Source organism: Embiotoca jacksoni, unplaced genomic scaffold (genome assembly GCF_022577435.1).
Source record: "Embiotoca jacksoni isolate LCO1_2020_lvr unplaced genomic scaffold, fEmbJac1.0.p SCAF_20, whole genome shotgun sequence".
NCBI classification, from domain to species: Eukaryota; Metazoa; Chordata; class Actinopteri; family Embiotocidae; genus Embiotoca; species Embiotoca jacksoni.
Window position 1 is genome coordinate 9,913,245 of NW_027185341.1, and position 22,555 is coordinate 9,935,799.

At 41.9% G+C, this 22,555-nt stretch overlaps 1 protein-coding gene across 1 annotated transcript; it reads left to right on the forward strand.

Moving 5' to 3' along the window:
* Nucleotides 1–960: 960 nt before the first annotated feature.
* On the forward strand, nt 961–13,669 carry fdxr (ferredoxin reductase). Its single transcript, XM_069156169.1, has 12 exons — nt 961–1,336; nt 2,590–2,690; nt 4,271–4,366; nt 6,366–6,488; nt 6,609–6,722; nt 6,891–6,992; nt 8,567–8,674; nt 9,745–9,829; nt 10,997–11,196; nt 11,306–11,477; nt 11,559–11,732; nt 13,168–13,669. Exons 1-12 carry the CDS (start codon nt 1,255–1,257, stop codon nt 13,296–13,298), a joined length of 1,488 nt encoding a protein of 495 aa, XP_069012270.1. The 5' UTR covers nt 961–1,254; the 3' UTR covers nt 13,299–13,669.
* Nucleotides 13,670–22,555: the final 8,886 nt, after the last annotated feature.

A 22,555-nucleotide genomic window follows, 5' to 3' on the forward strand; every position in this document is an offset into this window, starting at 1 on the left:
CAACATTGTACAATATTTTATAATGTTGCTGTTCCACTTAAATATTCTTCTAAAAATGTTAAATATCATCAAAGATAGATAGTTCGATAGATAGAAAAAAGACTTGTTTACACTTATGCTCATGAATGTGAGACACGAGCAAGAGTAGTCAGTTATTTATGTTTGTCATGTTTGGTTTAAAGCCTCTTTAACTTATTTTATTCTCATTACACTAATCTTGTATTGTGGTGACCCTTATTTCATAGCCTCATAACACAAGTACGCCCTGAAGTATTCATCCATCCATTATCTATACCTTCAAACATCCCATTCCTCTGTAAATTATTTCAAAGTTGATTTGCAACAACTTTTTCAAGGATTTTAGAAATAAACAGGAGGTTGGAAACCGGTCTGTAGTTTCCTAAAACAGCTGGATCAAAAGATGGCTTTTTAAATCAAGGTTTAATTACAGCCTCTTTAAAAGCCTGCGGCACATAGCCAGTTGCAATAGATAGGTTGATCTGATCTAATATGGAAGTATTAATTAAAGGGAAGACTTCCTTAAAAAGTTTATTTATGACGGGATCCAAGAGACAGGTAGATGATCCAGATAAGGAAATAATTGCAGTTGGCTTGTAGAGCTCAACAGGAGAGAAATGTTCACGGTATAAATCTGGTCCCAAGGCCGCTTCCAGGGCTGCTGTGTTTAACAACACATCACTGACAGGGACAGGAAGGGTCAGCCAGACTCTCTCCCTAATGGTAGCAAACCAATATATATCTATTTGGTAATCGAAACTTGCTAGTCAAGGATAAGGTCGTGGAAAAGCGAGATACATTTTTTTTTAAAGTAAAGTCTAGTTCTAGCTAATAAATAATGTATTTATTAATTATTAATTAGTCTAGCTAATTATCTTATCTCTTTCGCTGTTCCTGTGGAACTCACGTACGGAACCCTTTGTTTCCCGCGGACTGCTAAAGGTGTAACACAAGGAGCAGCCTTGAAAAACAGCTGGTTGCGATGAAAATACTGTAATAAAAACGATAAAGTTCATCGACGTCAAATGAAAAAACGCGTCGACGTAGCTGACTGTTCGCATCGCAGCGTGTTGGTGAGCCGGAGAGATGAACGCTTTCTGCCTTGGCTTTTGACCTCCGCGCTGCTCGGTGTCTGTCCGAAGCTCACAGCCCGGAGCTGTCTCCGTAACACCAGGACAACAACCCGGAGGACATCGCCGCTTCTCGGTTCAAAGCCCAGCAGCTCGTCTGTGAACGATGAGCGGCCATAAGCTGCTGCTTTCCGAGCTGAAGCTGTGGACTTCAGGAAGAAGTAGATGGAGAGGTCGACTTCACGCAGGTGAGACACCCGGAAACGACACCACGTCACCTCGGAGCCTCTCGTGTGAACGCTCAGCCGAAGTCAATGCAAAGTTTCGTCAATTTTAGAGTCGTCCAAGCGGCTTGCTGGCGAAGCTTCATACCTGCTGGAGGATTTACTTAAACTTGAACAAACTCACTTTACACAGCGATTCGGTTTATACTCAATGTACCGAGCAGCGCTTATACCAATGATATATGATGTTATGTGAAGGTACCTTGCTGGGGAATCACTGCATACAACCGTTTCCTCCAGAAAGTTGGCACCCTGTGTAAAATGTGTAAAAAAAAAAAAAAAAAAAACAGAATGTGATGATTTGCAAGTCATGTAAACCCATATTTAATCATAATAATATTTTTATTTTTTTAAACACAACATATCAAATGTTGAAACTGAAAATTGTTATTGTTTAATGAAAAATATATATGCTTATTTTGAATTTGATGGCAGCACCACGTTTCAAAAACGTTGGGACAGAGTCAACAAAGGACTGAAAAGTTATGTAATGCATCAAACAACATCTGGGATAAAAGGGAGAGGGACCATCCAGCTTGTTATCGGCACACAGTTCAAAAGCCCGCGTCCATAATGGTACAGGGATGCATTGGTGCACACGGCATGGGTAGCTTGCACATCTGGGAAGGTGTCATTAGTGCTGAACAATATGTAAATGTTTTGGAGTAAACATGTGCTGCCACCCAGAAAACATCTCTTTCAGGGAGGGCCTTGCTTTTTTTCATTAAAACAATGCCAAACCACATTCTGCACGTATTTTAATGGCATGGTTCTCTAGTAGAAGAGTCCAATACTAAACCGGCCTGCCGGTCTCCAGTTTAAAAAATCTGGAGCATTATGAAACGACAACTACAACAAAGGAAACACTGAAATGTGTAGCAGCTGAAATCGTAGAATGGGACCACATTTCACTTTAAAAACTCCAGAAACTGGTCTCCTCATTTCCCAAACGTTTACAGAGTGTTGTTAAAAGAAGACGTGACACAACACGGTGGTAAACATGATCCTGCTCGTACTCTTTTGAGATTTGTTGCTGGCATCAAATTCAAGATAAGGACATGTTTTTCATAGAACTAACATTTCTCATTGTTTTTATTTACATGTTTCAACTTTTTTGGGAAACAGGGTTGTTTTACAATATCCCAATGGACAGTTGCACTACCAGTTCAGACTTTCCTTTTCAGCCAGGGTTAGGTATGTCTCTCTTTTTTTTCCAGGTTTTAGTGGGCGTGGAAAGTTTTTTTCCTCCTACAGCCCAAAGGTTTGTATCGTTGGAAGCGGCCCAGCAGGTTTTTACACGGCACAACATCTAATCAAGGTAAATACTTACTCTTTTGAGAAGGTAAGAGAATAGAGCTATTAGGTTAATAGTTAATAATAATAAACTTATATTATTAACTTTTTTGGCCTCCTTTTTTCTTTTCAATTAGTTTCATTAATTTAGCCATAACAGACACACTTTCAACTAATAATCAAATCCTAATAGGTCTTTTGTGGCCAGCATGCTTGAAAATGAATGTAATGGGTTTCCGCCTGCGTACTGTATCGACACGACACTAACTTTCAGTTGGCTTTTGAATAGATGCTCAACATGCGTAGTTCAGGAAATAACTAGCAGACTATGCTGGTATTTTTGATTCACTGGGCTATGTCAGCGCAAACCGAGCCCCCTATTCACAGGCTTATTATAGTCTATTTAAATATAGCAGCTTGGCTCTTTTGTGTTTTAAAATTATTTTTGTTTGCAGTTCAAGTTTTCTTTTAGTCATCATGCAACAGAACACAAGACACTTTTCTTTTTTTTTCAGTAGAAAGCACATACTTCGTTTTTATTCTAAACCTCATGGTTTTCTGTATATCCTCAGCACCTTCCCAGATCGGCCTTACATTTTATTTTTTATGTGTACTATTAGATTTTATTTCCTTTTGATCATGTTTTTTTTTTTCTTCAGCTCTGCGAGACTCTATGTAGGCACAGCACGCACACACACACACACACACACTGTTTCCACAGTCGATATCAAATAACTCACTAATAGTACGACGCTGAAAATAATATCTATCATTCATCCATGTGTCTGTGTTATGTTACGTATTCCAAATGTAAAGTATGTAAATTAGCGTTGCTCAGGCTTTATTAATTAAAGCTTCTCTTTTGTGACTTCGTGAAAACACAAATTCACAAGTGAAGTTAAAGCTCGATCTTGTCTCACAGCTCCTCTGAGCAGAAATCTGTATGACAGCAGACAACTGGTGCACAAGAACGGGCCTGATCCTCCTCAAAAGAAAAAACTTTCTTATACATTTGTGTGAGATTACGACGACATTTGTAAGTCGTTTCCCGGCTGACTCACTGCGAATAATGTATTTGTAGATAATGTGACTTTTGACATAAATGAACAAAATATTTCAGAAGAAATGTAGTCAAAGACTGAATTGTGAAACCTTTCTAAAAAAATATGTAATCGTGTTTTTTATTTTAAATAATAAACAAAATTTGGATGGAAATGGAAGCAATTTTACAATTGATCAGTAATCAATAAGAAGGAAATACATCTTAAATATTATAGAAATCACCGGTATTGTTTAAAAACAGATAAAGACTTTTGACATGAAAGCTGCATTCTTAATTTAACCGAGTATCCCGTATATTTAGACACGTCTGGCGTTTGTAACAAACTGAACAGGCAGAAAATCGATGGATTGTGATTTTGTGATATTTGATAGACTTCCTGTCCTGCATTCAGTGACACAGCTCCCCCGTAACAATACGGTGAGCAGACCGAACATACCAGCGAGATATCGATGTGTATGTGTGCAACTCTGACCAATATTATTCTACGTAGAACTAGAATGAAAAGATTTCCATTTTGCGCTTTGCGTCTGTTTCTGTCTCAGACTCGTCAAGACGTTCAGGTGGACATTTACGAGCGGCTGCCCGTCCCCTTCGGCCTGGTGAGGTTTGGAGTGGCCCCTGATCATCCTGAAGTCAAGGTACCGCAGCTAATTTCCTGAAACATTAAATTGGATGAGAACAGAGACCTGCGCAGGTTTTGAAGTTGCCAGCTTTGCAGTTTTGTGGTGTGCTGTCGAGCTCGGCCGATATAACGGCGAGCAGATTTTATGGGCCGATATTGTCCTCTCTCAGACATCAGTACGGGCACGAGAAAACTTTTTTTGATGGAACATAAATCAGAAGAAGATGCTTGGGGTGAATTGGAATTTGTATCTGTGATTTCTTTATATCGTTATTTATGATTATTAAATTAACAGGGAAATTTACTGTTTTATTGCACTGAAGTCGGTGGGAACAATACATTGTGAAGTATCCTGCCTCTGTTAAATAAATTTGTCACAAAAGGGGTTGATAACGGCATTTGAGGGATCAGTGCAACAAAAAAAAAAAAGTGTTTAAAGATACTGTTTATACGGCATGTATATAAAAGAATATTTTTTTTTACCCACTAATATCGGTGTTGGTATCATCATCAAACATCCTGCATCAGTTGAAATCCAGCTTTATTACAAAGAAGGTGTTCCAGCTCTCCGATCAGGAGCTGTGGTGATTTCTGTTACAAATTGAATTCATTCGTTTTTTATTAATTACTTCTTTTTATTTTTTTTAATGACTGATATCTTTCGTTCATGACCGATATCTTACCGGCCAGTAATAAAATAATATGCAGTGGGATCTCAGTAATTTGCATTATTGGGTAAAAGGAAACTCTGTAAACATGTCAGACAACCCTGTTTATGGAAGCTCTCAGGTTTCTCTCAGGGAAAAGGTCCCTGGCAGCTTTAGTGGAAAAATTACGTGATCAAACATGCCAAACAGAAAGTAAACTTTTTTTATGTCTGCCAGATGTAATCAATGTGAGAATGAAAGTTGACGACTCTAAACCTGTAAACATAAACGAGTGCATTCCTTCCTTCAAACATCCCGATGCTCTTTTTCTAACTTACAATAAGCATCTCCACTTTTCTACTGAACGTTTGTTTAAAACTAACGTCTTTTGTCAACCAAGTCGTTTTTAAGTGATAGTTAAGTTCAGCATTTGAAAAATACTTCTATTTTTTTTTTTCTAGATAAGATTGATGCCACTCTCCTCTCCGTCTCTTCAGTTCTTGGCTTGCAGAAAATACATCGTTTCCTTATTGTCTTAAGATAAATACAACAGGAACTGCCTGCTGAGATCAAGAGACAATCTTATCTTATCAAAAATAGTTACAGATCAATTTCCTGTTATTCAAAAATGTAATCAGCTTATCTTCGCAGCTCTGTCGAGCACAGAGTCAGGATGTGGTTAGCCTAGCTTAGCATAAACACTGTAAGCCGAAAGGGAAACTGCTAGTAAAAAGTAAAAAGTACTAATTCAGCAGTTCTGCGCCTCATTTCTAGCGAGAGCAGGGTTAGCGGTTACGTCATTTCCAGTAAAACCACATCTGTTTGTTTTTCTACCTGTGTGTGTGTAAAGAAATGACATACAACATGTTAATGGTGTTTTTGATCTTTCTTCTGACACGTTTGCTGACGTCCAGCCCTATCTTCTCATCGAACTCGGTAACATTTCAACTAGATATTTCTATCGAATGACTGCGACTTCAAATTTGGAAAGTATCACATTTACTGCAGAGCGTTTGACCACCGAGCCACACTGTCTTTTTTTTTTTTTAGCCTGCTTGTGGTATTTATGCTAAGCTAAGTTTAGTCGCTGCTGGCTTCAGACAGATAAAGCGAGTGGCGTCTCGTCATCTACCAGACAATCATGTCTGTGACATCAGAGCAGTGAAACGAATCGAAGGGTCATCACACCTGTCGTCATATTATCATTTAGGCCTCGCACCATAACTTAATACAGCGACATGTATTCTTCATTCAACTGAGTCCGTTACGCTCACAGATCCCTTTAATTAGGGTTTAAACTCCATCACAGGAGATATAAAATCATATTTTTTTATTTTTTAAATATTTCTGATCTCTTCTTCTCCGCAGAACGTCATCAATACATTCACGCAGACAGCCAAAAATTCACGTTGTAGTTTCTATGGCAACGTGAACGTCGGGAAAGATGTGAGCGTCAGTGAGCTGCAGCAGTCCTACCACGCCGTCGTCCTGGTAGGAACATAAACATGACATGAACATAAACCGCTGAGTCCGCGCTGTCAAGTCACCTGGAAATAAAAGTGCATATTCATAGTCATTCATGTTTTTTTTTTTATATATATATTCTGTCAGAGTTATGGCGCAGAAGGAAACAGGAGTATCGGAGTGCCGGGGGAAAACCTGGCCGGTGTGTACTCTGCCAAAGACTTCGTGGGCTGGTACAACGGGCTGCCCAGCTGTCGAGAGGTAGAACTTCTGTATTTCTGCTTTACAAGTGAATGTTTCTTGTAAATCAAGCAAATGTTGCCACGTTTGAAAAAAAAGAAAAAGTCCGACCGGTCTACTTCTACCGTTCACACAGACGGTTTGTGATCAAATCTCACTTTCTCTCTCTCTTATGTCTTTTTCATTTAGCTGAGTCCAGACTTGAGCTGCGAAACAGCCGTCATTCTGGGACAAGGCAACGTAGCCTTGGATGTGGCCAGAATCCTGCTCTCTCCCGTCGACATTTTACAGGTGAGAAACACACAGAATTAAGATCAAATATAACAATAAATAAGTTTTCTGTCAGTAAGACCACAAGGTCCGGTCGCGTTAATGTCATGATGCAAATTTATTTAACAATTTGTATCTACTAGAATAATGTTGAAAACTGTTCATCAAGGAGGAAAAACAATGTTGGTTCATTCAACCACGATTTGAGTGTCAGATTCCACCAGCAGAGAGCCATGTGTTGTCTTTGACTCTATGATTTTGCAAAATGTAAAAATAAAAACACATTAAAACATAACTTGGAAAAGAAGAGTGAAGGTAAGACACAGTGACTACGAGTAGGTCGACCGTAGAATATCTTCGCTGAAGGTCACGGCTACGATTCAAGGTCGTCCTTCCACACTTACAGCAGGTTCAGAGATAACGAAGCCGTCTCTGCAACAACTCATTCGAAAATTTTACTTTTGATCTTTGAGGCCCCCGAAAACTGGTGGTAGTGATTGTTTTTGGCTGGACTACTTTACTCCATGGCAATAATGAGCTTTCATAAGTTTTATAAGTTTGATAAATGATTTTCACATTTGGACTTTTTAATTTTTGCTGAAAAATCTGTGAAATAAGGTTTAAAAAAAATATTAAAACATGTTTCCCTTAATTCATAATCTACAGCAGGGGTCTTCAACATTTTTCAGGCCAAGGACCCCCAAACTGATAGAGAGATGGAGCAGGGACCATCTACTATATATCTGGTATAAAATTGTGTTTTATGTTAAACTGAAGGAGTTTTGGAGGGACATGTCCAGGCTTGTCTGTGAGTGAACCGGTGTCCAGCTTGAGAGAGCTCCTGTGTGTCTCTGAATGTGTCCATTTCTGACTGAAAGATAACATCTTCTGTCTCCATTTATCCATTCACTACAATATGTTGGATTCATGTTAATGTCTATTTGAAGACATTTAAAATTGGGGGACATTTTTTTTTTTTTTTAATATGAAAAATTGTCTAATCAACCAAAAATTGCACGACCCCCTGCAGTACCTCTGCGGACCCCCTGTTGAAGACCTCTGATCTACAGTATCAGAACCAGACTCAGAGGTGGGCAACCATATGCCTCGACTTGTGGGGAGGAGGGAAGATCTGGTTGGTAGGGACTGCCGATCAGAAACATGCAGCTTGGAAGCCAGAGATACTTTCAGATATAGCACTGAACTGAACTATGGGAAAGAAAAGAAGCGCGTAGAGACCAACCCGCCTCCCACAGTTTACCTCTAAACAGACATAGTATTGTTGAATGCAAAGTTGGGATTAAAAGAAGAAGAACTGGTTTGGGAGATTGAAGTGAGGAGTGAGTGCCATCTACAGATCCTCAAATGTATGGCAACACAAATGTACCAAAACCAGAATTTCATTGAAAAAGACCAAAACTTAAAATAATTGGGTACCTGTGGCATTAAAAATAACATAAAATTAAAAAAGACCAAAATTACTTCAAATAAACATAACCTCTCCAACCACTAAGAAATCCAGTTGTTATGGCAGAAACTGATGGAAACATTGTACTGTTTTGTTTTATTTTTGTTTTATTCTTGTTTTTTTACAGAAAACTGACATCACCCAGCCGGCGCTGGAGGCTCTGGCGGAGAGTCTCGTCCGCAGGGTGCTGATTGTTGGCAGGAGAGGACCCATGCAGGTCGCCTGCACCGTCAAGGTGAGAGTCTGAGGGGGAAGAGAGAGAGAAGACATCGAGTGAAAAATCTCTCAGCCGCAACCACTTCTCTGGTGAACACTGAAACCACCAACCAAAAACAGTCTGTCACTTGACTTCATTCAATACACGACCAACCGAATGGGATGGCATTTTAAAATATTCCTCTTTACACACACGTACAGTGAGACTCCGAAACCATCCTTTCTTCAACCAGCAGGTTACAAATATCAACTTTCAGCTGGTTTTAAAGTAGATATTAATTAATACTACAACAGTGGATATTGTTACAATGATTTCTTTATACAATTAAATAATTGTTTTGTCATACTCGTGTTCCTAATATTACGTCTTGCATTGGTGCAGGTACCGTCGATCTATATAACTAACTGTTTAAATTTACTATGTATTACATCAAACTAATTATTTTAAACGTTTATCTTTTAGTTTTGACAAAATATTTAACCATTTATCAGTTGTTGTTTTTTAACTACTTATAGGCTAGTTTTTGTCAGTTATTTAACTTTTTTTTTTATATATTTAAATTATTAATTCAACTATTTAAACATTACCTTTTGGTAATTATGGCACGTATCAAATTCATTACTTCTTCTATCTCATTTCAACTATTGATCTGCTATTTTTCGCAAATTTTGTAAGTGTTTATCTGTTAGTTTTGGCCTTTTATTTTAACTATTTATTTGTTAGTTTTGGTAATTTGTTCCACTGTTTATCCAATATTTTGAGGGATAATTATTTTAATACGTTTTTAACATTTTTTTTTAATATTTAATCTAGCTAACGAGCCATCAGTTAGCTATAACTGTTACACTTCAGAGGGTTGCGGAAGGACTGGGGCGTTTCCCAGCTGACGTTTGTCGAGAGGCTGCAGACCAATCAACAGTCACTAACAGACACATATAGACGGACAGACACAGAACCGAAATGAAAACTAAGATCCAAGTTGCAGTGAATTAATCAAACACCTTCATTCAAGAAATATTTGTTCCTTCAAGTTCACGGGATGTTTTAATGCAGCCCAGCCATCCCTGCTCTCCTCTCCTTGTCTGCAGGAGGTCAGAGAAATGGTGAACCTCCCTCGCACCAAGCCGGAGATGATGGCGGCTGACTTTGAGGGTGTCAAAGAGGCTATTAAAGGTAAGAAATGAAATGAAAGTTTATCTTGATATTTTTCCTTATTTTGAGGATTTTACTCGTCTGCTCATCTGTTGAACTGTACGTGTCCATTGAGTTTTTCATCACTCCGTTGGTTTGAAGCCCGACAAAAACTGTAGTTCACAGTTTGAGTGAATTTAATGTCACACAGTCAGCATTAAGAACATGTGAAAAATATGTCTGACTTATTCACAGACTGTTGAAAATCTCCGAAGAAAGGAGGAAATGTGTGCTGTGGTTAGCAGCTGAAACCTGTAGAAACTGCAAAATAGTTAGAGGATTACGCAACATCCTGTCGACCTTCGGTCCGGTCCTCGTCCTCGCTACACAACTGACATTGAGCTGATTGATGGCGGCGAGCCCGCTCAGGTTTCAAGTGATAACAGCCTCCTTACACTGATTATTATGAGAACCTTGATCTCACGTCTATTATAAGCGATAAGCAGTAAGAGAAACTGGTGGTTTGTGTCTGTCTTAGTATCAGTGCTGCTGAACTTGAACTTGCATCGCTGCAGTGACGGCATTGTGGTTACAGCACGTCAAAAAATGTGCAGTTACAGGAAATTTTTTAAAGGTCAGCAGCTTTAAATATTTTTGTGACGTGAGTCTTACTGTGCATGCATGTGTGTTACAGTTATAGAGAGACACAGACACATTCACACACTTTTTCCGTTTTTACTAAAATAGCGTGCGGTTACATGCACGCAAACACAGATTGAAATTACTGTACATGCCTGCACGCTATATAACAATGTATTGTATAGTGTTCATTTTGATGACTATTTTTTAGATTTAGTCGTTCTGAGATCAGAAGTCTGTGAATTTCAGTCTGATTCCTTTTTGCTGCTCAAAACATTGTAGTTTTGTCTCTCATCAAAAATCACTGACTAAAAAAGGATTGGTTTAGTTTCAGTTGATGAAAAAGTTGTCAAGAAAAACACTTGCAAACAATCAGCGAGTCAAAAACTGGTGTTACAAATTATAACTAACGCACATAGATGTCGAAAATATTCCAAATATGGACATGCATACCAGCACAGGGACAGAGCATAGAGACTGTAACTACTTTAAATGTGAGATTAAACATTTGAGCTTTGAAATGAAAGCAAATCAGAGAGATTATTAGCGGAAGTGTCTCTTCTGTTTCAGATTTGCCGAGGTCCAGGAAGCGTCTGACGGAGCTGATGCTGAAGACGGCCCTGGAGATGCCCGGTGAGGTGGAGCAGGGGAGACGAAGCCAGGCCTCCCGTATCTGGGGCTTTCGATTCTTCCGGAGCCCCGTCGAAGTCCTGGCCGACCCGGACCACAACCGAGTAGCTGGCATCCGACTGGCGGTCAACAAGCTGGAGGTAAACAGGATTTGGATTGTTTAGAGGATTTGAAGTGCCCGTGTGCCTCAGCATGTGCAGCTGCTGAGTGTGCTGTCCTGGTTAAAGTGTGCTACCTCTGTGCGACCAGGGTTCAGGGGATGGAGCTCGGGCTGTTCTCACTGGAGAAGTGGAAGACGTCACCTGTGGCCTGGTCATTAGCAGCATTGGCTACAAGAGTCTCCCTATTGATCCATTAGTGCCATTTGACTCCCGTAAAGCCATCGTCCCAAACTCCATAGGCCGCGTTGAACAAGCAACAGGTACCCTGCAAATACCACGAATAACAAGACTACTTTTCCACGAACATTATAAATGTTTAATGAATCCATGGTTCTCTGTAGGTCTGTATTGTAGCGGCTGGCTGAAAACAGGTCCCACAGGTGTGATAGCTACTACCATGAACAATAGCTTTGACACAGCACGAACTTTGATGGAGGACATGGACTCTGGAGCGTTGGATGTATCTGCTGCCAAGCCCGGTTCACAAAGCATCAGCGCTCTGCTGGAGAAGAAAGGTACTTCCCTGTCTCAATATTTTTCCACCTCTTGCTGAGCCCTATTAGCTCACAACTAATGAGTGGAGACAAATATAAATTTGCATGGATTAGTGTTGTGCGATTTTTTTTTTTGGGGGGGGAGGGGGGGTCAGCAGGATATCATAATAGTTGTCAAACTACATGAGAGACAAATCAAAAATGATATTATACTAGTCTGACACAATAAACCAAAAAATAGAAGAAACTCCTTGAACACAATTTGCAGACTTAAAGGCCCAAAAGGTCTAGAAGAAGAAAAAAGAAGAAAAGGGATACAAAAGAGATGCAAAACAACTATAAAGCGAACAACTACAAAGAACATTGAAATAACAACAAAAAGATGCAAAACAACTACAGAAAGATTCAAACAAAAACTAATAGACGCAAAACAGTGCAAAAAGACTACAGACACGCTGAATGACCACAGAGGTGTAAAACATCAAAGAGAATTATGGCAAAAATCCAAAATGACCGCAGATGGATGCAACATGACAGCAAAAAAATGACAACAAAGAGATGTCAACATCTGGACATAAACAGTGGTCCCACTGTGTCTTACGGTCTCACGCTCTACTCTGCATGTCTCTGGATGTAATCGTCCTCAGAGGCCACGAAGCTACTCGGACAGATCAAAATGTCTTTGTTGCCGAAGCCCAAACTTCCTCAGTTTGTGAGTCATATTAGAAGAGAAAATGTCGATATTTCCACAACCGTGCTCGGACTAAATGTGGCTGCTGGCCATTGATGCGATTCTACTAACATGATCAATAGTAACCATTTCTTTTCATACTAACTGACAATAATCACTGCAAGGGCGGCACGGTGGTGCAGTGGTTAACATTGTCGCCTCACAGCAAAAAGGTTCCGGGTTCGAATCCGGTCCTGGGCCTTTTTGTGCGGAGTTTGCATGTTCTCCCTGTGCTTGCGTGGGTTCTCTCCGGGTTCTCCAGCTTCCTCCCATCACCCAAAAACATGCACCTCAGGTTAGTTGGCGCTGCGGTCGTGGCAGCCTGTTGCAGCAGCTCCCCCTCGGGATGCTGCTGCAGCAAAAGAATTTCCCCTCGGGGATTAATAGAGTACAATTTTTTTTAAAAAGTGCCAACAGATCGCTCTCTCCGTAGCGCACGTATTGTCCAGATTTACCAACTTCCAACAGGAAGGAAATTCTTGCAGCCTAATCCGGACTCCAGCAAAGAATTGGATTTTCCGATTGTTTCATTGCAACTTTCCTGCTATTGATGAACAAAAAGGAATTCACCATGAAAAATGCTCCCCACTAAGGGCCAATCTGCTTATCAGTTTGGTTGTGTAGCATTTCATTTAGATTAAAATGCCTGTTAGACGTTCAGCTACGAGGCGGTCTTTTGTTAAACGAATGCCATTAAGCCACACACGTGTGTTTTGTCATCTGCAGGAGTGAAAGCAGTGACTTTCTCAGACTGGGAAAAGATCGACAACGTGGAGATGAGCAGGGGTGAAGCAAGTGGAAAACCGAGAGAAAAACTACTGACTGTGGAGGAAATGCTGCAGGTGGCTCGGAAATGACTGAATGCGACACAAGACACCGAGTAACTGTTGCAGCATAAAAATAACAGCACTTATTACAACATCGATGGGGACCTTATAGATACACAATAGAAATGGAATTAAGCAGTTAACAAGGACTTGATTTTGTACACATGGTGCATGTGAAAGCGACTGAAGTTTACCTTGAATTTCTTGATTTGTCATTCAGTTTTTTCAACAGGATCAATCTGAAGCACTGAAAGACTGACAAACTTTTTGCACTCAAACTAAAGGATGCTATTAAGGTAATTTATGTTCAGAACGATAATGGCTTAAAGGTTTTACACTTCATATAATCACATTTACCATCTTGAATATCTTTTGTAGAAAATAAAAGACTTTTAACCTTAGATTGCTGTCTTTAATTCAATTCAATTTTATTTATATCGCGCCAAATCACAACACAGGTTATTTCATGGCACTTAACACATCAAAGTGCTTACAGCAAGACTTTACAATATTATACAGAGAAACCAAACAATTCAACAATTCCAGCTAGGAGGGAAAAAAAACTCCTCTTTCAGGGAGAAAAACCTCCAACAGAGGGAAGAAAAACTCCCTCTTAACAGGAAGAAACCTCCGACAGAACCAGGCTCAGAGGTGGAGAACATCTGCCTCCACCGGTTGGGGTGAGAGGAGAGCAGAGCGAGAAAAGGACAGCATAGAGATAGAAGAGAAGAAGTGTTGGTGGAGACGACAAGCGCAGGACAGAGACATGCAGCTCCATGACGGGACATCTGCAAAAGAAAGAACAGAAACTATGCGGAACTTGTCTCGCAGTCTAAAGGTTCCCGGTTCGATTCCCGCCTGGGACTTTCTATGTGGAATTTGCATGTTCTGTCAAAACTAATAAAAGTAAAGTTTGTCGTCCATAATATTGATGACTAACTTATGCATGTAGTCCATAATGTAAAATATTACATTCAAGCAATAACATACAATCCTCCACAAACTAAGTTCCAGGCACCCTATTGAACCCAGAACCTCCTGATTGTGAGATGACAACGCTGGCTTGGAGCTGCAATGTTTTGCTGCCCTCATTGCATGTTTGTCTGACTTATATGACTTGTATAACTTTTAAACATGTTATTGAAGAGTGATTAACGGTGCAGTGGTTGGTATTGTTGCCTCCCGGTCAGAAGGTTCCAGGTTCAAGACTTGCCCTGGAAAGGAAGACATTAACATCTGAGACGAAAATCCAAAAGTGTCTCTTTTTGCATGAGCTGCCTTCAGGTGCCAACTCGAACTCAAACTACTCTGCTCTTGTTGCTGGCCATGGATCTCCAGTAGTCACTGGCCTGTGGTTCACCTTGTCATGGTCGCCGGCTGTGTAGTTCGATGTTTCTGCTTTTTGTCTTGTTTGTTTCACTACATTTACATGACGTTAAACAAGATCGTCCAGAGCCATTATTATCCAATATGATTAAATTCAGTTTTGCAATCAGCGTGCTAACGTTTAGCATGTTCGCTTACTTTAGTACAACTGAGGCTGAATTGGACAAAATGGTCAAGTACACTAAATTCAAATAAATGTGGAGACGCTCGAGATTCAGCAGAGTCATTAGACTTTGTCCTCTCGAGGTGTTAAGGTAAACATCTACTGTATGATCATCTTTCAATGACTTTTTTTTTTTTTTACAAAAGAAAAGGAACACACGAAAAATTCAAATCATGAGTTTTATTTAAACAGTTACAGCAGACAATATTTATCATGGTTCCTCAAAACTAGTCCCTACTTTTCCTCAGTGTGACTGATGTGGACAGAGTAGTGTGGGGTTCCAAGTCCAAAAGTGTCTCTTGCATGAGCTGCATCTGCTGTGCTGCCTTCAGGTGCCAACTCAAACAACTCTCTCTGTTGTTGCTGGCCATGGATCTCCAGTAGTCACTGGCCTGTGGTCGCCGGCCGTGGGGATCGACATGTCGTGGTCCCCGGCTGTCTGGTTCCCCAGGTCGTGGACGCGGGCCGTGTTGTTCGACATGTCAGCGCCATCCGTGTGGTTCCCTGAGTTGTGGGTGCCGGACGTGTAGTTCGACAAGTCGTGGACGCCGGCCGTGTTGTTCGACGTATCGTGAGCACCGGCCGTGTGGTTCCCCAAGTCGTGGACGTGGGCCGTGTGGTTTGACATGTCAGCGCCGGACGTGTGGTTCCCCGAGTCGTGGGCCACAGTTGTGTGGTTCCCCAAATCGTGGGTGCCGGACGTGTGGTTCCCCGTGTCGTGGGCCACAGCCGTGTGGTTCGACGCGTCATGGGCGTCGGCAAGGTGGATCTCCATGTTGTGGACGCTTGCCATCAGGTTCTGACTTTCGTAAGACTCAACATTCTTAATTTTGAGATCCTGTGATCTGGTCACGGACGGTTTCTGGTGAGATGCCACAGCTTCCACTTGATTGGTTTCCAGTTGTACTGAAGGGGGGAAAACATTTTTTTTTTTATTGAGAATGACAAGGCAGTTTCTTTATACAACAGTGTCTTCAATATTGGAAAAAAAGTTTTACTTGACAATTAAGCCCAGGCATTAGGTTTGCCCCAAAAGACTCTTCAATAACTAAATAGAGTTAGTTTTATTGGAACTCTACAATGTAAAAGCATTTAAATTATTTAATGCACGAGTGAAGCTGACAATAGCACTTTAAAACTGACACCATCTGATCAAGGTTGTTTTGATCAGACCTTCTGTTGTAGCCTAGTATGAGGTTAATGCGTGCCAAGAACAAAGGCTCTACACCAGGAGTCTCCAACCCATAGCTCGTAAACTAGCAGTAGTCTGCTCCCTAGTTTTGAGTATATCGCAGAAGGTTTGAACAATATGCAGCGCTTCCCACAAATAGACTTTCTTGTGCAGGTGTCATTTAAGAGGAGAAATTTTTTTAAAAAGAGCTCCGCCCTTCATGAAACAGATCAGAGGACAGAAACCCAGCAGAGATGCTCACTGAGCTGGAAAGAAACAGGCACTCATAAATATAGTACACAACATCAAAGTAATAGTTTTGGTTGAACCACAACAGCAGAGCCAGATCTGAATCTTGCAAATTTTAAAATTAAACCCTCCAAGATTTAGACAAGGTCCACCCTGCTACCAGGTTTTGACTTGGACATTAGTTTCTTTAAGGAGGAGCAGAGTCCCAATCAAAAGGTAAAACAATCAATTGTCTCAGCTAAATCTTATGAGAATGCTTTAACCAACACTTATTAATCTAGTACAGCCACACAAGGTTGTGTGCGCTACAGTAGGTATTGAAGGAACATCTGTGCAATTGTAGATTGGCTAAAGAAAAAAAGCATTCACATGCTGGCAAGTTGAAGCCAGATCATCAATTTGGTATCGTTCACCTAAAATAACTTTATTCAGCGGGTTGGGTGGAGCTCAGCTATGTGAAGAGTTTTACAGAACCTGCTCACCTGCTTTACGATTTTGTTCCAACATTAGCGCCATCTCCTGGAGAAGCAGGAGGGCCTTCCTTATAGAAATCTCATTGGGAGACAGGTCTGTGATGCAAAAGACATCAAGTTAACATCAGAAAGCAACTTCCCAATAAAAGATTCTGTCACCGGTGTTCTTACCGTTTTTGCTCGTCTGCTGCTCGGCATCAAGCTTTACATTTGTCTCACCAACTGGAAAACTAGAGCCTACGGACAGCACATTTTCTGTTAATCAAATGTTTGTGCTGTTTTCCAGAGTTACACCAAAACCTTGTAGCAGCCTAAATATATTGTCTGACATCATAAAACCTTCCGCTTTCATTTACAACAGTTCACCGACAACTTAGTCAACATCAGCGTCAAACAAAGTGTAAATGAAAAACAAAACCTTTGGCCAGACAGACGGTCAGCACACAGATGAGCAAGGCCCGAACAGCTCCCATTGTTCCAGAAACCACGTAACACTGCAGTCAACGGTTGAGCTTTAAGTAGCCCGTCATGCAGGTTGGCACGAAGCTGTTGCTCATCAGCTCTTAATTGGCTCGTAGAGATTCAGCCCTTCCTGTGACAATCAGCCAATCAGCTTATTTATTTCACAGTACTTTGATTTGCATGTTTGATAAAGAGCGTGGGTAATATTAAATGTAAACACTAAAATCAACACTGAGAAAGAAACGTCAAATGGAAGAAAATTGAAGTGATATCTCTCCCGTTTAGACTTCTGTAGAAGGATTGAAGAATGTAACTAAGAGGAAAGCTGGACAGTGAACTGCTTTTTATTGCGTGTTTTTTTACAGTTCACACAAAGTGACAAATTAAGGTTCAACTCACTCAATATTACTATCTGCCAAAGGTCTCACTAATTGACAGGATTGTGTCCTACCTCTATGCATGCTCTGCTCACACCAACGGAAGAAACCAGCTGGAACGAAGCCTTAGCAAGCAGGTCAAAGTGGCCATCAAGTGGGCATATATACAAGTTAAACATATGGCTGTTGTCCTGAGGTACAAATTTAAAAAAAAAAACCTCCTCCCACAGTGACCACAGAAAGTAAGCTGTACATAAAGTACAACATATTCTCAAACTGTATTTTGATCAAATTATTGGTAACATTGAGTTCTACCATCTTTGTCTTTGCATAAAACCTATTTCATTCATGTCCAGTACTTTATTGTCTCCCCGTGAAAACTTGTTGGGGGTTCATTATGCACAATATAATAGATACAGTAGAATCTAGAGTTATTACAAAAAAATCCAATTCAAACTATAAATAATGAAATTTGAATTATTTATTATAGCACCAAATCACAACAGAAGTCATCTCTGGGCACTGAACATAATAAAGTCTTCAGAACAGAACTTTATAACATTATAGGGAAATTGAACAATTCCCACGTAGCAACAGCTGGAAGGAAAAACTCCCTTTTAATAGGAGAGCAGAGACAGAAAAGAAGAGCAGAGAAATAAATACACATCCTAGTAAACACACTAAACTCTCATCTTCATTCAGGGGATTGTTGAGTATTTCCATCTGATGCAACTCATGTAAAAATCTGCTTTTTGTCCTCTTTGTTTCACTACATTTTAAACAAGATTGTCCAGAGCCATCATTATCCAATATGATTAATTTCAGTTTTATAATCAGCATGCTATTGTTCAGCATGTTTTGTACAGCTGAGGCTGAATTGGACAAAATGGTCAAGTGCACTAAACTCAAATTAAATGTGGAGAGGCTCGAGGGTCAGCAGAGTCTTTAGACTTTGTCCTCTAGAGGCGTTAAGAAGGTAAATATCAACTGTATGATCATCTTTCAATGACTCAGGAAGCAGCTGATCAAACCCCCCAAAAGTGACAGAAGACAAAGTTTTGCTGGGATTCATGTGATGTTCCAACTTTCATGTGCTGATTATCCATAATGGTGGTCAGATGAGACCTTTGGGAGCCTTGAAGCTTCTCTCGGTTCTGTCAGCTTCAGGGATTTCAGCTCAGCGACGACATCTGGTGGTTTGTAAATCAAGAACACATTTGTTCTGAAGTGTTGCAGAACAGCTGGAGCCAAAAGTTGTTTGTGTTTTCATATTTAGTCTTTAGAAAATATATTTTAAAAAAACATCAGGTTTGAAAAATGAACAGTTTACAATGAATATTTGTGCCAGATTTAAAATGTTTGTTCAATAAAAATCAGAACACTGACAAGACCCCTGTCCATAGAAATCCATCAAATGGTAAACATCCTGGAAATATGGCTTAAACTTACAGTACATTTCAAGTCTCTGGATATGCCAGAAACTATACACCTTTCTTTCTTTTACAAAAGGAACGCACGAGAAATTCAAATCAAGAGTTTTATTTAAAGTTAAAGCAGACAATATTTATCATGGTTCCTCAAAACTAGTCCCTACTTTTCCTCAGTGTGACTGATGTGGACAGAGTAGTGTGGGGTTCTAAGTCTAAAAGTGCCTCTTCTTGTATGAGCTGGAACTGCTGTGCTACTCCAGCTGCCTACTCTTTAACTCGAACAACTCTGCCCTCTCATTGCTGGCCATGGATCTCCAGTAGTCAATGGCCTGTAGTTCACCTTGTCTTGGACGCCGGGCGTGGGGTTCCCTTAGTCGTGGGCGCAGGCCGTGTGGTTCGACGCGTCGTGGGCGCTGGCCGTGTGGTTCGCAATGCTGTGGGCGCAGGCCGTGTGGTTCGACGCATCGTGGGCGCCGGCCGTGTGGTTCCCCAAGTCGTGGGCGCCGGCCGTGTGGTTCGACATGCCGTGGACACCGGCAGTGTAGTTGCCCAAGACGTGGGCGCCGGCCGAGTGGTTCGCAATGCCGTGGGCGCCGGCCGTGTGGTTCGCAATGCCGTGGGCGCCGGCCGTGTGGTTCGCAATGCCGTGGGCGCCGGCCGTGTGGTTCGCAATGCCGTGGGCGCCGGCCGTGTGGTTCGCAATGCCGTGGGCGCCGGCCGAGTGGTTCCCCAAGTCGTGGGCGCCGGCCGAGTGGTTCCCCAAGTCGTGGGCGCCGGCCGAGCGGTTCGACATGCCGTGGGCGCCGGCCGTGCGGTTCGACATGCCGTGAGCGCCGGCCGTGCGGTTCGACATGCCGTGGGCGCCGGCCGTGCGGTTCCCCAAGTCGTGGGCGCCGGCCGTGCGGTTCGCAATGCCGTGGGCGCCGGCCGTGTGGTTCGACGCATCGTGGGTGCCGGCCGTGTGGTTCCCCAAGCCGTGGACACCGGCAGTGTGGTTGCTCAAGACGTGGGCGCTGGCCGAGTGGTTCCCAAAGTCGTGGGCGACGGCCGTGTGGTTCGCAATGCCGTGGGCGCAAGCCGTGTGGTTCGACGCGTCGTGGGCGCAAGCCGTGTGGTTCCCCAAGTCGTGGGCGCCGGCCGTGTGGTTCCCCAAGTCGTGGGCGCCGGCCGTGTGGTTCGACATGCCGTGGGCACCGGCAGTGTGGTTGCCCAAGACGTGGGCGCCGGCCGAGTGGTTCCCCAAATCGTGGGCGCCGGACGTGTGGTTCGCAATGCCGTGGGCGCAGGCCGTGTGGTTCTCCATGTCGTGGGGGCCGGCCGTGTGGTTCCCCAAGTCGTGGGCGCCGGCCGTGTGGTTCACAATGCGGTGGGCGCCGGCCGTGCGGTTCCCCAAGACGTGGGCACCGGCCGTGTGGTTCGCAATGCGGTGGGCGCCGGCCGTGCGGTTCCCCAAGTCGTGGGCGCTGGCCGTCAGGTTTTGATTGTCGTAAGACTCAACCTTCTTAATTTTGAGATTCTGAAATCTGTTCACGAACGGTTTCTGGAGAGATACCACAGCTTTCACTTGATTGGTTTCCAGTTGTACTGCAGAGAGGGGGAGGGGGGAGGATTGAGAACAACATGGCAGTTCCTTTATACAACAGTGTCTTCAAGATTAAAGCAAATGTTTTACTTGACAGTTAAGCCCAGGCATTAGGTTTGCCCCAAAAGACTCCTCAATAACTAAATAGAGTTAGTTTTATTGGAACTCTAAAATGTAAAAGCATTTAAAATCTTTAATGCACGAGTGAAGCTGACAATAGCACTTTAAAACTGACATCATCTGATCAAGGTTGTTTTGATCAGACCTTCTGTTGTAGCCTAATATGAGGTGAATGCGTGCCAAGAACAAAGGCTCTACACCAGGAGTCTCCAACCCATAGCTCGTAAACTAGCAGTAGTCTGCTCCCTAGTTTTGAGTAGATCGCAGCAGGTTTGAACAATATGCAGCGCTTCCCACAAATAGACTTTCTTGTGCAGGTGTCATTTAAGAGGAACAAATTTTTTTAAAAAGAGCTCCGCCCTTCATGAAACAGATCAGAGGACAGAAACCCAGCAGAGATGCTCACTGAGCTGGAAAGAAACAGGCACTCATAAATATAGTACACAACATCAAAGTAATAGTTTTGGTTGGACCACAACAGCAGAGCCAGATCTGAATCTTGCAACTTTTAAAATTAAACCCTCCAAGATTTAGACAAGGTCCACCCTGCTACCAGGTTTTGACTTGGACATTAGTTTCTTTAAGGAGGAGCAGAGAGTCCCAATCAAAAGGTAAAACAATCAATTGTCTCAGCTAAATCTTATGAGAATGCTTTAACCAACACTTATTAATCTAGTACAGCCACACAAGCTTGTGTGCGCTACAGTAGGTATTGAAGGAACATCTGTGCAATTGTAGATTGGCTAAAGAAAAAAAGCATTCACATGCTGGCAAGTTGAAGCCAGATCATCAATTTGGTATCGTTCACCTAAAATAACTTTATTCAGCGGGTTGGGTGGAGCTCAGTTATGTGAAGGGTTTTACAGAACCTGCTTTACGATTTTGTTCCAACATTAGCACCATCTCCTGGAGAAGCAGGAGGGCCTTCCTTATAGAAATCTCATTGGGAGACAAGTCTGTGATGCAAAAGACATCAAGTTAACATCAGAAAGCAACTTCCCAATAAAAGATTCTGTCACCGGTGTTCTTACCATTTTTGCTCGTCTGCTGCTCGGCATCACGCGTTACATTTGTCTCACCAACTGGAAAACTAGAGCCTATGGACAGCACATTTTCTGTTAATCAAATGTTTGTGCTGTTTTCCAGTTACACCAAAACCTTGTAGCAGCCTAAATATATTGTCTGACATCATAAAACCTTACGCTTTCATTTACAACAGTACACCGACAATTTAGTCAACATCAGCTTCAAACAAAGTGTAAATGAAAAACAAAACCTTTGGCCAGACAGACGGTCAGCACACAGATGAGCAAGGCCCGAACAGCTCCCATTGTTCCAGAAACCACGTAACACTGCAGTCAACGGTTGAGCTTTAAGTAGCCCGTCATGCAGGTTGGCACGAAGCTGTTGCTCATCAGCTCTTAATTGGCTCGTAGAGATTCAGCCCTTCCTGTGACAATCAGCCAATCAGCTTATTTATTTCACAGTACTTCGATTCACATTTTTGATGTGGTTCTATAAGATCTGTCAGGATGATGTGGTTCTATCAAATCTGTCAGGATTACGTGGTTCCATGAAATCTTTCAGGATCATGTGGTTCTATAAAATCTGTCAGGATGATGTGGTTCTATAAGATCTTTCAGGATGATGTGGTTCTATAACATCTGTCAGGATGATGTGGTTCTATGAAATCTGTCAGGATGACGTGGTTCTATGAGATCTGTCAGGATGATGTGGTTCTATGAGATCTGTCAGGATGACGTGGTTCTATGAGATCTGTCAGGATGACGTGGTTCTATGAGATCTGTCAGGATGATGTTGTTCTATGAGATCTGTCAGGATGATGTGGTTCTATGAGATCTATCAGGATGATG

What these genes read in the sequence shown, in the direction of transcription:
- fdxr (XM_069156169.1), top strand. Translation starts at nt 1,255, where the DNA reads ATGAGCGGCCATAAGCTGCTGCTTTCCGAGCTGAAGCTGTGGACTTCA. An exon ending in GAGAGGTCGACTTCACGCAG is followed by an intron (nt 1,337 to 2,589) that starts GTGAGACACCCG and finishes TTTTTTTTCCAG; the next exon opens with GTTTTAGTGGGCGTGGAAAG. An exon ending in CGGCACAACATCTAATCAAG is followed by an intron (nt 2,691 to 4,270) that starts GTAAATACTTAC and finishes TTTCTGTCTCAG; the next exon opens with ACTCGTCAAGACGTTCAGGT.